Here is a 19,558-nt window from a genome sequence, read left to right as displayed (position 1 = left end):
CTAGAAGCCCTGCAGCTCATCGTCCTTGCTTTTGCCAGTCTGGTAACCAGTGAGTGTCAGAGACTCATTTTCTCCAGGCAGACTTTTGAATATTTTCAGGTGAATATAATTATTATCACCTATTCGTACCTGAAAAGATAAAATTAAAAATAAATAAGTAAAAAAAATCCACAGGCCTATAAACTCTTTGCTGCAATAAACTTTTCTTAAACAGCATTCATAGACCAGGATCCTTAGACCCTTTGCTTCTATAAACTCACCACATTGATTTTATGAGCAAAAGGGCAGGGTAAAGGCATGGCCTGGTGTGGTAACGGTTAAGCGCTTGGCTGCTAACTGAAAGGTCAGCAGTTGGAACCCCTCCGGCAGCTCCATGGTTAAAGACCTGCAGATCTGCTTCCGTAAGGATTACGGTCAAGAAAACCCTATGGGGTAGTTCTACTCTGTCACATGGGGTCACTAGGAGTCAAAATTGGCATGATGGCACACAACAACAACAGCAACAAATACATGGCAGGAGGCATGGGTCCTAGGTTTATTTTATTCTTTCTTTTTTTACTATAATCTGGACACAAATGGAAGTCCAGAGTGGCATTTTATTTTTAACTATGCACATGGCAAGAAAACAAGTGACAGCGTATATTTTTGACGATTCTGTTTTCTGACTCCCAAATTGAGAGGCTTTGCCATGTAGGCTGATAAGGAGGAAGAAAATAAGCACTGTCCCAGAAAATTTGGGATCCGTGGTTCCTATTGTATGTTAGAAAACAACAACAACAAGTTGCTATCAAGTTAACTCCTATTCATGGTAACACCATGTGTGTCAGAGTAGAACTGAGCTTCGTAGGGTTTTCAGCAGGTGAATTTTCAGAAGCAGATCACAAGACCCTTCTTCCAAGGCGCTTCTGGGTAAACTCAAACTTCCTATCTTTTGGTTAGAAGCCGAGTACTTAACTGTTTGCATCACCCAGGGACTCAGAACTGACTTTTAAAATTCCCAGGTGTAAGGCTGAACAGGCATAGGGGGAGGACAGCTTCTCATCTAAAGATAAAGGGTCTTCCTGGGAAGCCACTGGTAAAAAGTTGAAATGATAGTTTGGGGATGAATCTGAGACCTGGAAAATCACAGTAAGAATTTCCACTTGGGTCTTTGGTTGAAATAATAAAAGTTTTGTGTTATAATAATATTTGCTGTGTTGTAAAGTCCCCTTACTACCTTAATTTTAACAAATGCCATTTATCAAATGTTTACTATGAGCCAGACACTCTGACAAGCATTTTATACACATTATCACTTTTACTTCTCAATTATAGGCCTGAAGAAAGATGGGACAATGCCAATTTTGCAAATGAGGAAACAGATTAAGAGAGCTAAGTAGTTTTCCATAAATCTCTCACCTAAAAAGTATGGGAAACTGACCGATGGACAGCGGATGCCTGCCATGATACCTCCCAAGTGGTAGTCTCTCAGATTTGGCGGATGACAATATATTTATACCATCCTTTTCTTGTGAATTTATAAAGATATATTGATTTAGCTTAATTTCCAGAAACTGTATAGAAAAAGATTTCATAACAGTTCAGGACATGGTTGGTTTGTGGCCCTGGCTGCCTCGTGTGTGAGGTCAAAAAAACCAAATTCATTGCTGTTCAGTCCATCTCCTAGAGACCCTGTAGGACAGAGTAGTACTGCTGCATAGGGTTTCCAAGGAGTGGCTGGTGGATTCGAACTGCGTATCTTTTGGTTAGCAGCCGTAGCACTTAACCACTACACCACCAGGGCTCCCATGTGTGAGGTGGGAGGATAATATCTCAGCTGGACTGGATGGTATCTTGAAGCTTACTCCACCTGAAAACTTTGTGATTCTGTACGTCTAAATTAAACAGATTTAAGGAATAGCTTGAGTCAATACCTGGGAAAATAATTTAAACTACTTTGCTTTTTAAATAAGCATTTTTAAAGATCATTTATTTATTTGACAAGTTACTCAGTGTTGCTATGATACCAGGAGCTATGGCATCAGTATTTCAAATACCAGCAGGCTCACTCATGGTGGACAGGTTTCAGTGGAACTGCCAGAATAAGACAGACCAGGAAGAAAGGCCTAGTGACCTACTTCCAAAAATCAGCCAACCAAAGCCCTATGGATCACAGTGGTGCATTGTCCAACATACTGGGAGATGAGCCCCCTAGGCTGGGAGGATCACGAAGGTGGTGTAGGACTGGGCAATGTTTATTTTTATCATATATAAGATTGCCATGAGTCAGAGCCAACTCAATAGGAATAACAACAACAATAACAGCAACACCTGGGGGCTACCCCACTAGCCATTTTGATTCAAGACAACCAGCAGGAACAAATTATATGGTAGGGGAAACAGGGCATATTACATAAAATCAGAAGTATCTTTTTAGTACCAAGGTGGAACTCTAACCTTAATGTAGTAATTAACTCCAGCAACCACTTGAGTTTTATACTCCACGGCTTCAAAATCTTTGTAAGTTTCGTTGGTTTTTTGTTCAAGCTGTGGCTTAACCTTAAGAAAAAAGGAAACAAATTATCAAAGCTATATCGGACTCTGTTTCTGTGATTTACAAATCTGGGAACCTCAGAGATGTAATACAATCTCTAAGTTATTTTCAGTATTTCAACAGAAAAGAAACCATCAATCTGTAATAAGACTGAATGGGATAACTAAAATGTCACATTTTGTTGCTTCAGGCTGAATTTATATCCACTCAGTTATGTAATATGGTAACATTTGACTGGTAAAACTCTAATAGTTATATATATCTTTGGTTAATAAAAAAAATTGAAAAGCAATCATCACTACTTAATTTAGATTTTTTTTTAATTCTAAAATAATCTCAGACATAACAAAGCTGCAAAAATAGTATATACTGAATTCTCTTACGCCATTCACAGTTTTTCCTCATGTTAACATCTTACTTAACCACAGTACAGTTATCAAGCCAGGAAATTATCATGCTATTATACATAGTATTTATTTATTTATTTTTTTGAATTTATCCTGGTCCAGGATCCCATCCAGGGTCCCCTTCTTGTTTTTGTTAGGTGCCATCTTGTTGATTTTTGGCTCATAGCGACCCCATGAGACAGAGTAGAACTGCCCCACAGGGCTTTCTTGGGTGCAATCTTTATGGAACATTACATTCAATTGTTATGTCTCCTTAGTCTCCTCCGATCTGGGTCATTTCCTCAGTCTTCCTTTGTCATTGATGACCTTGGCACTTTTAAAGAGTAACCCTTTGCCATTGAGTCCATTCTGACTTATGTTGTTGTTAGGTGCTGTTGGGTCGGTTCCAACTCATAGTGACCCTATGTACAACAGAATGAAACACTGCCAGGTCCTGTGTATCCTCACAACCGTTGTTATGCTTGAGCCCATTGTTGCAGCCACTGTGTCAATCCATCTTGTTGCGGGTCTTCCTCTTTTTCACTGACCCTCTACTTTACCAAGCATGATGTCCTTCTCCAGGGACTGATCCCTCCTGATAACATGTCCAAAGTATGTGAGACAAAGTCTCACCATCCTTGCTTTTAATGAGCATTCTGGCTGTACTTCTTCCAAGACAGATTGGTTCGGTCTTCTGGCAATCTGCGGTATATTCAATATTCTTCGCCAACACCATAATTCAAAGGTATCAGTTCTTCTTCGGTCTTTTTTATTCATTGTCCAGCTTTCACATGCATACGAGGCTATTGAAAACACCATGTCTTGCGTCAGGCGCACCTTAGTCCTGAAAAATTAGCCATTGAAAAAAACTCTATGGAGCACAGTTCTACTCTGAAATACCTAAGGTCGCCATGAGTTGAAATCGACTCAACAACAACTGGAACTGAAGTGCACACATTAAATAGCTTCAGAACTGCGAACCCGTAATCCCATGAAAAACAAGTTTACTAACTACAGTAACCTGACTGTGTATATAGTCAGGATGCTGTATTTCAAAGTTACTTAGGTTAGTCATTTTCTTCCCCCCTTCCTTCAATGTGGAAATGTTTTAATTTGTAACACATTTCATCTGTCATGGTTCTTTTGTGGTATTCCATTTTGGTTTCCCCTTACATTCTGATTGATTTTAATTGTTTATTTTTTGGGTATATGAAGCATACCATGGTTCTAAGAGTCAGAACTACCCAAAAAGGTATATTCAGAGGCCTGTCACTTCCCTGTTACGCCTTCTACCCAGTTCCCACCCACCCTCTGTAGGTAACCGGTTTCACTAGGTTCTGGCTTAGCCTTCCTATATTTTTCTTTCTTTCTTTCTTTCTTAAATAATTCTTTACTGAGATTTTGGTAAAAGTTTACACAGCAAGTTAGGTTCCCATTTGACAATTTCTGCACAAATTGTTCAGTAATATTAGTTACATTTATCACACTGTGTCAACATTCTCTTTAATTGTGTTCTGTTTGTTCCATTTCCAGTACTCTAGTTCCCCTGCCCCTTTATCTTCCCTCTCATCTTTGCTTTTCGGTAATTGTTGACCTTTTGGTCTCATACAGATGGTTTTTAAGTAGAGCACCAATCTTACAGGTAACATCCTTTATTTTGTGTGCCACTCTGCAATTTCTTTAAAAGGTTGATCTCAAGGGATAGGCTTGATTCTCGGTTTAAAGAATGTCTCAGAGCAATAGTCTCAGGGAGTCCTCTGTTCTCTTCTGTTCCAGTTTGTCTGGCTTTTTTTTTTAGATAAGAATTTGAGTCCTCCATATTTTTGTCCCATTCTATAGTGGACCATCTACTGTAACTTCTATCAGAATTAGTCAGTAGCCAGGCACCATCTAGTTCTTCTGGTCTCAGGGGAGTTGAGGTTGTGGCTCTTGCAGACTCGTTTCTTCTCTGAGCTTTTGGTTACTTTCTGACTGTTTTGCTCCTGGCGAGTAGAGACCAGTAGTTGTGTCTTAGAGGGCTGCTCGAAAGCTTTTAAGACCCCAGACTGTACTCACTTCTCTAGGATGCAGATCATGATTTTTGTGAACTAAGTCATGCCAGTTGACTGAGTTGTCCCATGAGACTATGGTCCTGAGGTTTCAAACCCAGAGAACTAATCTTGAAGGGGTTTTGTTATTTTTGAGGAGTATCCGTACTTGTGTCTTCAGTGAATATATGTGCCTACACCCACATATTTTTATTTATTTTTCAATAGATACTTCAGAAACCCTGGTGGTGTAGTGGTTAAGTGCTACAGCTGCTAACCAAGAGGTCGGCAGTTCGAATCCACCAGGTGCTCCTTGGAAACTCTATGGGGGCAGCTCTACTCTATCCTATAGTGTCACTATGAGTCGGAATCGACTGGACAGCAATGGGTCTTTTTTTTTTAAAGTTACGTCTGGTGGTGCAGTGGTTAAGAGCTACCACTGGTAACCAAAAGGTAGGTAGTTCAAATCCACCAGCTGCTCCTTGGAAACTCTATGGGACAGTTCTACTCTGTCCTATAGGATCGCTACGATTCGGAATTGACTTGATGGCAATGGATTTGGTTTGGTTTTGGTTTATAGACACTTCTATCTGTTCTCACCAATGTACGAACCTGTGCCTACCCCTATACCAATGTGCTTACACCCATCCATATGTGCTCAAACGCTCATTTTTTACTTTGGTTGTGCTGTCCTCGCTACATCCGCATTCAGTACTACTTTTCCCATCACCAAAAATAACGAGTCTCTACAACCAAAACTGTACTTTCCCCTCCCTCCTCCTGGGTAATCACCAATGAACACTAGTCTCTCTCTCTATATATCTGTTCTCTTCTTAACAGAGGGATCATACTGTATTTCCTTTTGCACAAATGAGTACATACATGTATATTTTCTTATATTCTCCTTTTTTCTTTACAGCAAAGATAGCACACTATAGAGATCCTTTTCACTTAGCAATATGTCTTGCATAGCACTCCGCTGTGTAAACGTACCACTCCTTTATGGTATATCCACGCCATGGAGCGTTATGCAGCTGTACAAAAGCATGAGAAAGACCTTTATCAACTGCTTTGGACTAATTTCCAGGACGTATTGTTAATTTCTGCTTCCACTGTCACATCTCCACTCTGACACTGAGCTTCCTGCCTTCCTTTTTTTTTATACGGACCCTTGGGATTACATTGAGCCCACCTGGATAATCCAGGATGCTCTCCGCGTCTCAAGATCCTTAACTTAATCACATCTGCAAAGTCCCTTTGCCATGCAAGGTAGCAGACTCACAGGCTTTAGGGATTAAGACATGGACATCTTTAGGGGGCTGTTATTTTGCCTACCTCAGGGGGATATAAACCTGGATCCCAGCGTTCCTGAACCAATTATAAGAAGGGAGCTGGAGAGTTATAAATTCAATATGTAGACTTTTTACTGAATCCACCAGTTTATAGTAATGGTCCTTCATTCCTGCCCTCAGCTGGGCCAGGTGTCCCAGAGTCTATTGTGGACTTTCTGGTTCCATTTCCACTAAGAGTGTAGGAGAGGGTAATAGCTTATTGCATGGTGTAGGATGGTAAGAAGGCAGGGTCTGGGGATGGTCTAATTTCTCCTCATACAGATCTCTCATCAATCCTCCTGTTTTCAGCCCTACACCTCACTCCTGTCTTCATAAGCTGCTGGTGTTGCTAATGCCTGAGCCATTTTGGAATTCCGCAGTATGAATCTGCTTGTTTCTGGTGTAGACTTTCCCGTCTCTGAGCTTAGGCTCTGTCTAGACTCAGTTATTTTCCACTGTTCAACTGTTTTCCGTCTTCTAAAATTATGTACTCATCTCTGAGGTGGTGTTTGCTTGTCTCCTGTTCTCTTTATATTTGTGGGTTTGTGCCCCCCACCCCCTGTCCTCTACGATCATTTAAAGGGAAAAGGAAATAAATGTGTGTGTTCAGTATGCCTTGTCTATTGCTAAGGTGCCTTTCCCTTCACTGAAGTATTTCATGTGCACGATCAGCCTTTTTTGTTTTTTTCATTTTGGTAAATACATATGGAAGAAGGGAGTGGTGTTCAGTGGTAGAATTCTTGCCTTCCATGCAGGAGACCCAGGTTTGATTCCTGGCCAGTGCACCTCAAGCACAGCCACTACTCACCTGTTCAGTGGAGGTCTTGTGCTGCTATGATGCCGAACAGATTTCAGTGGAGCTTCTAGACTTAGACAGGCTAGGAAGAAAAGCCCTAAGGATCATAATGGTTCGATTGTTTATGGGGTTACCATGAGCCAGGGGCTGACTCAAGAGCAGCTAACAAAAACAACTATATATATATATATATATATACACGTATCACAAAAACACACATATATATGTACATTCTTTGCATGTACAGTTCAGTGGCGTTAACTTAGGTTCCTCATATCGTTCAGCCTTATCTGTTCCTGTTTTTGTCCATCATGAACACACAGCTTTAATTCAGCCGTCAGCGCATCTGGAGTTCTCCTGAGGCTATCAGGTCCTTCAGACATTTTGAATCCTTTTCTATACATGCTTCAGTTTGGGTATCAGAACTCTTTTCAATGATGCAGACATCTTCAAACTCATTAAGATCCCAGACCACTTTTGAAGAACCACATACTCCCTGGGCCATTACTCACTTCTCCTGTAGCCTTCAGAATCAATGGGAAGCATGTGATTGCTGTGTTGAGATGAAAAACAAAGCTCCAAAGAGGAGAAAGGAAGGAAAAAATTGACCTGCCTAATTGCTCCCTCTGTCCCAGGACTTTGAACTCCTGGGGGAAGGGAAGCCAACACTGAGTACCAGGCCAGTTAGAAGTTGAGCAGAGAAGGGTTAATCTCTATTCTAACCCCAAATTATCTAATTTCACAAGTGAGGAAACTGAAGCTGTGAGGAGAACATGACTTTAAGTGCTTAAGTTTGAAAAACTATTGATCGGTATCTTAAAGCCCCGTCTGATAAGGCAAGTATCCGATTTATCTGATGCGCTTATCTGTGTTTCTTCTCCTGGTTTTCAGTCTTTTGGATAGGTTTTTTGGTAAGTATCCTAAGTTTTTTTTTTTCCATCTGTCATAGAATTAGATCTAAATATGTAACCTTTCCATTGAATCTATGAAGTTCATAAGTCCAGAATTTTCCATGAGAGGGTTGATTTCAAATATCCAGGTTTGCTTCCATAAGTGCACTGACATGTGTCAGATTACAACCTCTGATTTCTGGCTCGCTGTACTTATCATCCATAGCCTCACACCCCATTTCCAGTAAAATAAATTTGTTTTGTTTCAATGTTGGATGCTATGGACCTGGGGTGATGAGATTTAGGCTGGGAAGCAAGGAAAGGGGCAGAGTTGGAAGGAGCTTGTAAGTAAAACCTTGAGTTTCAGAAGGTAGCTTGGTGCTGAAAGAGTTCCCATTTTAGCGTTAGAATAAAGAAGGGCACCAAAAGAATGAGATCCAGCTGTGAGTGCTGGTCAGGAGCCTGGTGGTAAACAGACAGACTGGAACTGAACACAGTTGGCGTTCACCCTGCTCAAGCTGCCGTGCATGGTGGTGGCTGCAGCGCTGGAGGGAACAGTGTGACTTTGTCACCCAACCTGCTGCCAGGGAAAGAAGACTACATTGACCCCAGAGCTGCTTAAGTTTTTCTTACCACGGCAGAGCATGATCTTGGTGAGTTGAGGATTCTCTTTGATCTGAGGATTTGAGTCACTTTATACCCAATGCCCAGACATTTCCTCTAATTTGTACCCATTCTGCAGAAACACTGAGCTACCTGAAAACCCTGGTAGCGTAGTGGTCAAGACCTATGGCTGCTAACCAAAAGGTTGGCAGTTAAATCCACCAGGCACTCCTTGGAAACCTAATGGGACAGTTCTACCCTGTCCTGTGGGGGTGCTATGGGTTGGAATGGACTTGATGGCAATGGGTATCTGTAATTTAGGAAAGAACAGATAGAAAGATAATGGTGGCAATAAAGAGAGGCCATATTTTGGGAAATTTTACAGAGTAAGGAAGGAGAGTTTCGGTAGTAGTGTGAGAGCACAATAGGGCTGTGAGAGGTGACTTGTGGACATTTCTCATGTGAATGTACGTCAAGGGAAGGAGGGAGTATGTGTAGCCAGGAGGCAGGAAAAAATGGCTCGTGGCATAGAAAATAAGGGCTGACAAAGGAAAGAATAGGGGCCTAAGACGGGGGGAGGAATGAGATCAAGTGGAGGGTGAGGTAAACTGGGGTGCTCCCTGGCCAGATGACCACAATCTTCTAAGACGAGCAGGAACTGAGACACCCTGCTGAAAGGACCATGTGGGATAGGATTGGGAAACTGAGGAGAGAGCAGGTACAGCTCCCTCTCTGTGGGGTTTCTGGGAAAGGACTAAAGGGATATGACTGAAAGGATTTTCTGGTAGCCCCCAGGGTGCTGGTGCAGTTGCTTGGCATGAATTCCCAGGTTTATAAAGGGCGAGTTTTCTGTGGTTCTGCATCTTCCTTGAGCCAAGTTCTCTGAGCCAAGAAAGAAGCAGTGTCAGTGGGAGTGCTCTATACTTGAGGACTGGAACGTCAGGAGCTCACCGGGTCATGGAAATCAGGGGTGGAGCTGAGGAGTGTAGGAAGCCATCCAGCATGGTGTCCAGGGCTGGGTGAGTAATGGAGCGGGCCTAGGCATGTGCTAACGAAGACGGGAGGGTGAGTGAGTGCCCGGAGGATTCTGGTGTGGCTGAACAGCAGGTTCTTCATGTGTCCGGGGCGTGGAGGAGGCTGGGGAGACTGCTGTCAGAGAGGGGAACACAAATCTGTGGGTGGGGGACTTAGAGCCATGAAATGCCAAGCTGCAGGGTGGGCCAGTGATGGGTGCAGAAGAGGTGTCTATGTGATGTTCTGGCAGAAAAAAATCATGGTCTGTGTGTGCTGTCAGGAATGCTACTCGGCAGCCACATTTTATGACACAGGGGTGTGTGTGTACACACTGTGTATGTGTGCTTATAGCCCTTATTTTTTAAAAAATGATTGAAATGATATTTCCTTTCTGCAAATACACATACACAGAATTCTCATCTAATGATTATTTACATACAATGTCAGAGCTTTCGCCGTTACCCCCAAAACCAAACCCACTGCCGTTGAGTCGATTCCGATTCATAGCGACCCTATGGGACAGAGTAGAACTGCCCCAGAGGGTTTCCAAGGGCCGTAAATCTTTAGGGAAGCAGACCACATTCTTCTCCCATGAAGCATATAGTTGGTTTTTTGAAGGAGCATAGTACTTATGGGAGAGATTCCTTATTTTGTAAGCCAATCTCTTTAGATACAAGGTGACCTCAAGGGTTATTTTGGGTTCCAGGTTTAAAGAATATCTCAGGGCGATAGTCTAGGGGAGCCCTCTAGTCTCAACCAGTCGAGGAAGTCTTTTTTTTTTTTTCCTTATTTTTCAAGGAATTTGAGGTTGTCAAGGATTTCATTTTACTTGGATCCACAACCAACATCCATGGAAGCATCAGTTAAGAGATCAAAAGACGCATTGCATTGGGTAAATCTGCTGCAAAGGACCTCTTTAAAGTGTTGAAAAGCAAAGATGTCACCTTGAAGACTAAGGTGCGCCTGACCCAAACCATGGTGTTCTCAATTGCCTCATATGCATGTGAAAGCTGGACAATGAATAAGGAAGACCGAAGAAGAATTGATGCCTTTGAATTGTGGTATTGGCAAAGAATATTGAATGCCATGCCTGCCAAAAGAAAGAACAAATCTGTCTTGGAAGAAGTACAATCAGAACACTCCTTAGAAGCAAGGATGACGAGACTACGTCTTACATACTTTGGACATGTTATCAGGAGGGATCAGTCCCTGGAGAAGGACATCGTGCTTGGTAAAGTACAGGGTCAGCGAAAAAGAAGACGACTCTCAACGAGGTGGATTGACACAGTGGCTGCAACAATAGTCTGAAGCATAGCAACAATTGTGAGGATGGCACAGGACCAGGCAGTGTTTTGTTCCATTGTGCATAGGGTTGCTGTGAGTCAGAAGTGACTCGATGGCACCTAACAACAACAACAACAACAAGGGAATACAATAAGTTGGAATTGACTCGATGGCAGCGGGTTTGGTTTTTTGGTTTTTATGGTTTTAAATGTAAGACTGGCTACTTGGACAGAGCAGGCAAGTTTATCGCACACTTTCCCACCAGTATCTTTCCCTCCTGGCATTGTATGATAGAGCAAGAGAGTGAAAACCTGGAGACAGGTTAGCATCTTAACTAGGTGACTATTAACCTTTTCAATTTAAGGATCATCATCTGAAAAATGGATGTAATGCCTTCCTTAGCTGTCCCAGGGGTTATGAAAATCAAATGACAGAGTGAATGGAGCTGTACTCCGCAAGGTTTTCAATAGCTGGTGTTTTGGAAGTAGATCCTCAGGCCTTTCTTTCGAGGCATCTCTGGGAAAAAGAAGAGATCTCTGGGGGCTATTGTTAATACCTATCTCTCACTCTACCTCTCTGACGGAGCTGGAGCCTGAGGTAAACAGTAAGAAACAGACTTTCAAATTAATTTTATAATTCAAGTTGTGGCTCACAGATGGGTGTTACTAACAATTCAAGATATTCTGGAGGTTTCTTGTTTAAAATAAAATTATTTTTGCTAACCAGATGATAGGCTTTTTTTAAAAAAATCATTAAAACTTTCTGTGTCCTCTGTATTCCAAACCCTTATTGTTCCCCAGGAAACCCTGCTGGCATAGTGGTTAAGTGCTACGGCTGCTAGCCAAAGGGTCGGCAGTTCAAATCCACCAGGTGCTCCTTGGAAACTCTATGGGGCAGCTCTACTCTGTCCTATAGGGTCGCTATGAGTCGGAATCGACTCGAGAGCACTGGGTTTGGTTTTGGTTTATTGTTCCCCAAGGAGCCTTGGTGGCACAGTGGTCAAGTGCTTGGCTGCTAACCAAAAGGTCAGTGGTTTGAACCCACTAGCCACTCTGAGGGAGAAAGATGTGGCAGTCTGCTTCCGTAAAGATTGATTACCCGTTGCCATCAAGTCTATTCTGACTCATAATGACCCCATAGGATAGAGTAGAACTGCCCCATAGGGTTTACTAAGGAGTGGCTGGTGGATTCAAACTGCCGACCTTTTAGTTAACAGTTGAGTTCTTAACCACTGCACTATCAGGGCTCCTTTCATAAAAGATTACAGTCTTGGAAACCCTGTGGGGGGCAGTTCTGCTTTGTCCTGTAAGGTCACTATGAGTTACTGACTCCTGGCAAGGCTTTTGTTTTTTAATTGTTCCCCACCTCTCTATAGCTCTGGTCTCTGGAGAGTCTCAGGGGAATTTTCCAGGGTCAGGGATGATTCCAGGTAAGAATTTGAAGTAAACGTTGTAATGTCCCATCTATGCATATTTCTTTTCCATTTTCCAGTATTTTTTGTGCACGTTACCTCATTGAATCTGTACATTTCTGAGACTGGCAGGGCAAGAGGGGTTGTCTTTTACAAATGAAGTTGAGAACTTTTCTTGCCCCACCCCAGACCTACTGTGTCAGAATCTGCATTTTAACGAGACTACCAGGGAATCATAGCACATTCAAGTTTGAGAACAGTGACCTCTTACAGGAAATCAAATGACAGTATTTATGACTTAATATGTTTGTTTTTTTACAGTTGCCAACGAGTGACTCAGACTCATGGTGACTGCATGTATATCAGAGTAGAACTATGCTCCATAGGGGTTTCGATGGTAGACTTTTTTCAGCAGTTAGATTGCCAGGCCTTTTTTCCGAGTCACCTCTGGGTGCACGCCAGCCTCCAACCTCTCGGTTAGCAGCCAAGCACTTTAACTGTTTGTATCACCCATGGATTCCTGATATGTATTATTGATTTAAGGAGCCCTGGTGGTGCAGTGGTTAAACTGCTTAGCTGCTAACCAAAACGTTGGCGGTTCAAACCCACCAGCTGCTCCGCAGGAGAGGGATGTGGCAGCCTGCTTCCATAATGATTACAGCCTAGGAAACCCGATAGGCGCAGTTCTATCCTGTCCAATGGGGTCACTATGAGTTGGAATTGACTCAGCAATGCGTTTGGTCTTTTTTTTTTATTGACTTACTACTAACTTCTCCAAGAAAAACAAGCTTCAAGGTTTTTGTTTTTTTTTTCTTTAAAGAACCCTGGAAAGGGAAATATTTAACCCCAAAGAATGAATGATATCTGGGCCCCTTAGAGAGCTTTCCAGTGTCTTTCAATGCAGAGGATCACAACCTGAGTGGACTCACACAAGAAGATGATCTTGTTGCCAAGCAATGTCATGGAACGACGTTTTAGAGGAAAAAATCCAGAAGGAATGATACAAGAAAGTAAGGTAACAAATTACTAAGCAAAAACAGTGATTTATATGTAGTTTCCTGTCACAGGTGGTACAGTACAATGACATTTTATTACATCATGATTAGTTGATAACTAATCAAACGACACCTAGAAAAAAGTATCAACTCGTTAAAAACATTGAGCTCTGTTTTCACCATAATCAAATTGTAACATGTGAAATCATCCTGGACTATGCCCCTTTCTACTAGTTTTGTCATCCTCTAACGAAAAGATGAAAACACTATTTAGGCGAATTGGTAGAAGGTTTGTAAGAGGGTCACCTTTACAATATTGTTCTTCAAACCGTTTAAAAAATCTCCCTCTAGTGCGTTTTGAAGGCTAATTGTTAACAGCCTTTAATTACATGGTGGCACCACTCGGTGAGATTAGAAAAGTTTCATCAGAAACTGAGTAATTCCAAAATCAGACATCGGAAGAGCTGGGAGAGCTTTGGAGATGGTCCGAAACAAATTCCTCCTTTATAAATGGGGAAACTAAGGCTCAGAGAAGGGATGTGCCTTGCTCACAGGCACTCTGACAGTGTTGGGGTTCTTAGAGGTCTCATCTGAGAAGCTCAGGATTACATTTTTAGCTGTAAGGAAGCCTGGACAAAGCCACATATTCCCCAAGATTCTAGATTTTTGTGTCCAAAGCAAGAATCAGGATTTTGGATCAAACATTTTCATGGGGTGCATCAACTCACCTCATTAGCAATCTGCTGGATTTCTGGAGTGGCAGGTTTAGCTTCTGTTAAGCCTCCAGGCATCATTTTGGCTAATTGCTTCTTTGCACAACAGAATGCTGGGAGTCAATGATCAGGCTAGTGCCGAGACATGAGTTTTTAAACAGGTGTTCACAAGCTCCGCCTATGGGATGTTTTATTTCCACAAAGAGCAAAACAGCACACAGAAAACGAGTATGCCTTGAGACAAGTCTTCTTGCCTCCTCGACAAAGTGTCGTAATATAGGTTTGGGAAAAGGGGCTGGGGGATGACCAAATGGGTGTGCACGAAGAGTCATGCTGTATCAAGAATGAGACTTCCCTACATTCTCTTGGACAATGGTTTTGTCCTGGGAAGCTGGGTATGAAACCTGAAGCTAGGACCAGAGTTTCCAAGTGTTCTAAAACCTTTAACACAAAATTTTATTTTTTTAACCAATACCTGTTAGTAGTATCAAAGGTGATTGTTAGGATTTGCTTGACTTTCTAAAGAAAAGAAAAGAATCTATTTGGAGACCCTTGGCTAGATATTTGTACTTTACTTTTATTTAAATCTCTAAGAAATGTTGAAAGTACATACAGAAAAACACAAAACACAAAATAACAAACACCTACATTCCTACCTTCCAGAATTAAAATTTTTAACGTTCGATCACGATTGATTTCTATCTTTTTCTGTAGTCGTTTTAAAGAAATAAATATTACAGGTATATACACCTGAAGTCTTCCCTGCCCTCCATGAAAATGACTACTATTGTGAGTTTGGTATCTCTCTAATTGATTTTTATCGTTTTAATGAACTTTTTTTCTAACAGAAAAATTTTTATTGTTATAAAAATGTACGTAGCACATTTCCCAATTCAACATAAATATTTTTAAAATTTTACTTAATGGTATACTCTACACATATTCTGTATTATGCTTTTTTTTTCATTCAACATGTTTTTGAGTCTTTCCGTGTAGATACTTAGATCCAAACAACCAAAACCCATTGCTACCTAGTCGATTCCAACTCAGGGCAACTCTATAGGCCCCATATGGTTGCCAAGGCTATAAATTTTGGAAACGGAAGCAGGCTGCCACATCTTTCTTCCAAGAAGCAGCTGGTAGGTTTGAACCATCAATCTTTTGGTTAGCAGACAAGCACTTAACCACTGCATCACCAGTGCTCCTTGATACATAGCTAGATGACTCTAACTGATTTCCATTAACTGCTATATGCTATTCTATCATGACTACTCCACTTTTTACATGCTTAGTCTCTTACTGATGAAGATTTTGGTCATTTCTAGTTTTTCATCCTTATAAACAATATTTTTCCCCCTTTTTGTACATGTGTGAGGGCTTCTGCAGGCAGAAGCAAAATTGTTATGTTGTGTAAATATTTATTTATATTACTTGATTCAGTTTTTGGAATATGTAGCACGAACACATGATAAAAATGAACAAAAGCGGTTACAATATAAGGTTTCTTCACCCACCCTATCCCTCAGCCCCCCTTCTATTCTCTCCAGGGACAATCACTGTTGCCAGCTTCTTGTGTATCTTTCAGAGCTATTCTTTACACATTCAAATATATGACTAAATAACTACACACACACACACACACTTGGTTAGGCCATGGTTCCTAGTATTCTGTGATTGTCCTCCATTTTGTGATTGTAATTTTATGTTCAAAGGATTAGGGTGGGACTGTAACACAACCTTTACCCAGGTCACCTCCCTGATTCAAGGCAAAGGGAGTTTCCCTGGGGCGTGCCCTGCACCACCTTTTATATCTCAAGAGATAAAAGGAAAGGGAAGCAAGCAGAGAGTCGGAGACCTCATACTCCCAAGAAAGCAGCAATGGGAGCAGAGCGCGCCCTTTGGACCTGGGCTCCTTGACCAGGAAAAGACCGATGACAAGGAATCTTCCTCCAGAGCCGACAGAGAGAGAAAGCCCTCCCCTGGAGCTGACACCCTGAATTTGGACTTTTAGTTTACTGTGAGGAAATAAATTTCTCTTTGTTAAAGCCATCCACTTGTGGTATTTCTGTTATGGCAGCACTAGATGACTAAGACAATCTGCTAATCAAAAGGTGGGCATTTCAAATCCACCAGGCGCTCCTTGGAAACTCTATGGGGCAGTTCTACTCTGTCCTATAGGGTTGCTGTAAGTCGGAATCCACTTGATGGCATTTTTACAGGTTAGCAGCCTAGCTCTTAACCACTGTGCCATCAGGGCTCTAGGACTGTGCAAGACACAGTGAAAAAAAGTCTGAATGTACCGTACTCTCTCACTGAATTTGCTACCTACCCTACAGCTATCCCTCTCCATTCCTCCTCATGGTTAGAGTCTGCCTCCCTCAACAGAAGCTGAAAATACCAGATACTCACTTTCCCAGCATTCCTTGCAGTTTGGGAAGACCACATGACCTAGTTCTGGCCAATGAGATCTAAGGGAAAAACCTGTTGGGGGCTCCTGGGGAAGGCTTTCTTTCCCATATGAGACATGTGCAAGGACAAAGCTCCTGCTTCTTCCTCTCTGCTTTTGGAATTGTCCCGTGAGGATGGAATGATTGGAGCTGCTGCAGGTATCTTGTGACCATGAGGGAGATTTGCTAAGCCCCTGATGGCAGATCGTAAAGATGGAAAGAGGATATTGAGGACATTATTGAGTTGCTAAATTGGAGTCACTTATTCCAGCCTTCTTGTTAAGTCATATAAATGCTCGTATTGTTTAAGCCACTGTTGGGTATTCTGTTACTTGTATTTGAAGTATTCCGATACACTCAAAAATATTTTTAATACACCATTTAATAAATATAAGTATATGGATATAAATAAAATCTAGAGACTGAAAGAATAGGGGAAATTGAGGATGCACATCTGCCCTTAAGAAGTTTATAATCTGAAGGAGAACACTTTCTGTGTCTCTTGGTCCTACTTTTACACTGTGTCCTCTAACATTTTTTCAGTAAAGTCTTCACTACCACTTGTCAACGTACTGCTTGAAAAGCAGTTGTAAGGGCCCTGTGTGGGCTCAGGGGAGGACATAGTCACTCCTGGCTCTGCTCCTGAAGGGGGAAAGCAGGAGGGAAGGCTGACTGAGGATGGGTCATGGAAAGCCAGGTAAGATTTTTTATACTTAATTTGTTGGATAGTAGAGGTCACCGAAAATTATGAGCTGTTACAGAGGCTGCCTGTGCTTTAGGAAGATAAAACTGGAAGCATCGTGTAGACTGGATTGGAGGAAAAGATCCTGGGGAAAGAAAGATCAACTAGGAGGTTACCGCCATAGAACAATTAAAAGTTAATGAGAGCATAATTCAATGTTGCGGCAAATCGGCTGAGAGGAATGGGACAGGTATGGACAACTTGTAAAGATAGTATTAGGTGAGTGGGGCGAGAAAAGGGAGTCAGGTGACTGAATGAGGCATTTTGTTTGGATGACCAGGAAGATGATTGTGCTATTAGTAGACTCTGGGAATACGGGAGGAAGAGCAGGTTTAAACAAGAAGGTCGATGTTGAAAATATAAAGACATAATTGGGAAAAGAAGACCGCCTCTCCCCTTCTAGGCAAAAGCTGGGGAGGATGAAGACCTTGCAAAAGAATTTAGTCAAGTTCTTACTAATATAATGTGGAAATCAGAAATAAAGGGCCTTGACATTTTCAGAGTGGCATTAGTCATGGAAATTTAATTTTCAATCATACCTTATAAAAAGTCTTCACCCTTCAGCCAAAGATAAGACGGGCCCATAAAACAAACAATAACATACTAGCTCAACCATGTATACGAGACTAAAGGGACACACCAGCCCCAGGGCAAGGATGAGAAGGCAGGAGGGGACAGGAGAGTTGAACGAATGGAAATGGGGAACACAAGGTTGAGAAGGGGAGAGTGGTGACACGTTGCAGGGTCGGCAACCAGTGTCACAAAACAATATGTGTATTGTTTAATGAGAAACTAATTTGCTATGTAAGCCTTCATCTAAAGCTTAATTAAAAAAAAAAAAAAAGTCTTAGGAAATAAAAAAATGCTAGACTGGCTATTATCATCCCAGTAATGAAGAAGCAGGAGAGGGGGTTGGAGAATATTGACATATCAGTGGCCTTTGGAGCACAAAGAACAAAAAGCAATGCTGGGTAGATGAAGGTCTTGTTTAATCTGAATCCATTGTGTTTTAGTATGTTGTCACCAATAATTTCAATTTCTGTCTTGTTTCGTTAGTAAAAAGTATAAGAATTTCACATAAATGGTTTTCAAATATGGCCCAGGACAGAACCTTTTGGCATGACCTAACTCATCATCTCTTTCTGGGAAGAAATTAGCCTTCTCGATAAAATACTTCAGTAATTTTCTGATACACTTTAATGGGATTAAGACTTACTCTGGAAAACTAGCTGTTTTCTGACAAATAACTAGTTGTTTTCTCATAAAAAGCCTAAGTAATATGAATTTTCTAATTTTCCTACACTGGTTTTATGGATTCAATAAATTATTATTGCTTCCTTAAAAGGTTTAAAATGATAAAAATGGAAAACTACATACTCAAATAAATTGAATAATTCCTATCTTAATATGATTCGTTCTTGCAAATTTCTTTGCCACAAATTATAAGGATTTAGTTGTTCCGTTTTTATCTGGATCCGGAGACTGTAAGTGGAACAACTAAATCTTTGTGATTTGTGGCAAAGAAACTTTTGTACCTTCCACAAACTTTCAGTATCAACTTTTGTTTCTCTGTAGTTTGTCATACAAGAAGGAGAATCAATAAATGGTGCCAGAGCCAAGGCACCGTTCTTCCAGAGCCTGAGGGGGGTAAAGAGGTGGATCAGAACAATGAAATATTACAAATAAAATTCTGTGTGGAGGACCACGGTGAGGGATAGGCAGGAAGCAGCTGGAGTGATTTAGGTTTGAGTAAAGATCTGGGCTTTGGCTATGAGTCGTTTTCTGTATTCAGTCATAACTGTAGTGTAGACATCACCCTGTATTACAAGTGACTCCTCCTTCCAGAGTCTTCTGCTTCCCAGTAAAGGTTACAGTCATTCGCCCAGCTGCTCAATCCAGAAAACATGAATCATGCTTTATTTCCTTGTCTCCAAATCCAGTCCATCAGAAAATTCTCTTTTCTTGCTAAAAAATTGCTATGTATCTTGTTTCTATCTCTTCATGCCACTGTTCCTACCCAAACCACCTGATTCTTTCGCCTGGAAAACTGCAAAAAACCGGGACTGGTCTCTATTCTTTCCTTTTGTCCGACTATAATCTCTTTGCCACACAAGACTCAGAGTGATCTTTTGTAAACACAAGTCAGATGGTGTCACTCCCCTGGACGAACGGCTTCAGTATCTTCCCACTGAACTTAAAAAAAAAATAAAATAAAAAGCCCAAGCCCCTTACCATGGACTAGGCCTTGCATAACTCAGTCTTTGCCTGTCTCTCCAACCTCATCTCACGAGAATCATCTGATGAGACCAGGTGCACCAGCCTCATTTAGCTCTGGGGACAGGCTAAGCTTGTCTCTACCTCCGCCTCTGGGCACTTGGTGTTCTGC

The 19,558-nt window shown here is 41.5% G+C and overlaps 1 protein-coding gene across 1 annotated transcript; it reads right to left on the bottom strand.

Moving 5' to 3' along the window:
• Window positions 1-14,064, bottom strand: CSTA (cystatin A). Its single transcript, XM_049874619.1, has 3 exons — window positions 13,999-14,064; window positions 2,437-2,538; window positions 1-129 (listed from the first exon to the last, which is right to left on the bottom strand). The coding sequence occupies exons 1-3, from the start codon at window positions 14,062-14,064 to the stop codon at window positions 1-3; spliced, it is 297 nt and encodes a 98-aa protein (XP_049730576.1).
• Window positions 14,065-19,558: the final 5,494 nt, after the last annotated feature.

The sequence above is a fragment of the Elephas maximus genome, chromosome 1 (genome assembly GCF_024166365.1).
Source record: "Elephas maximus indicus isolate mEleMax1 chromosome 1, mEleMax1 primary haplotype, whole genome shotgun sequence".
Lineage (NCBI taxonomy): Eukaryota > Metazoa > Chordata > Mammalia > Proboscidea > Elephantidae > Elephas > Elephas maximus.
Note: the sequence above shows the minus strand (reverse complement) of the source record. Positions and strands in the feature narration are given on the sequence as shown.

What these genes read in the sequence shown, in the direction of transcription:
- CSTA (XM_049874619.1), bottom strand. Translation starts at nt 14,064, where the DNA reads ATGATGCCTGGAGGCTTAACAGAAGCTAAACCTGCCACTCCAGAAATC. An exon ending in TCCAGCAGATTGCTAATGAG is followed by an intron (nt 2,539 to 13,998) that starts GTGAGTTGATGC and finishes TTTTTTCTTAAG; the next exon opens with GTTAAGCCACAGCTTGAACA. An exon ending in GAGTTAATTACTACATTAAG is followed by an intron (nt 130 to 2,436) that starts GTTAGAGTTCCA and finishes TTATCTTTTCAG; the next exon opens with GTACGAATAGGTGATAATAA.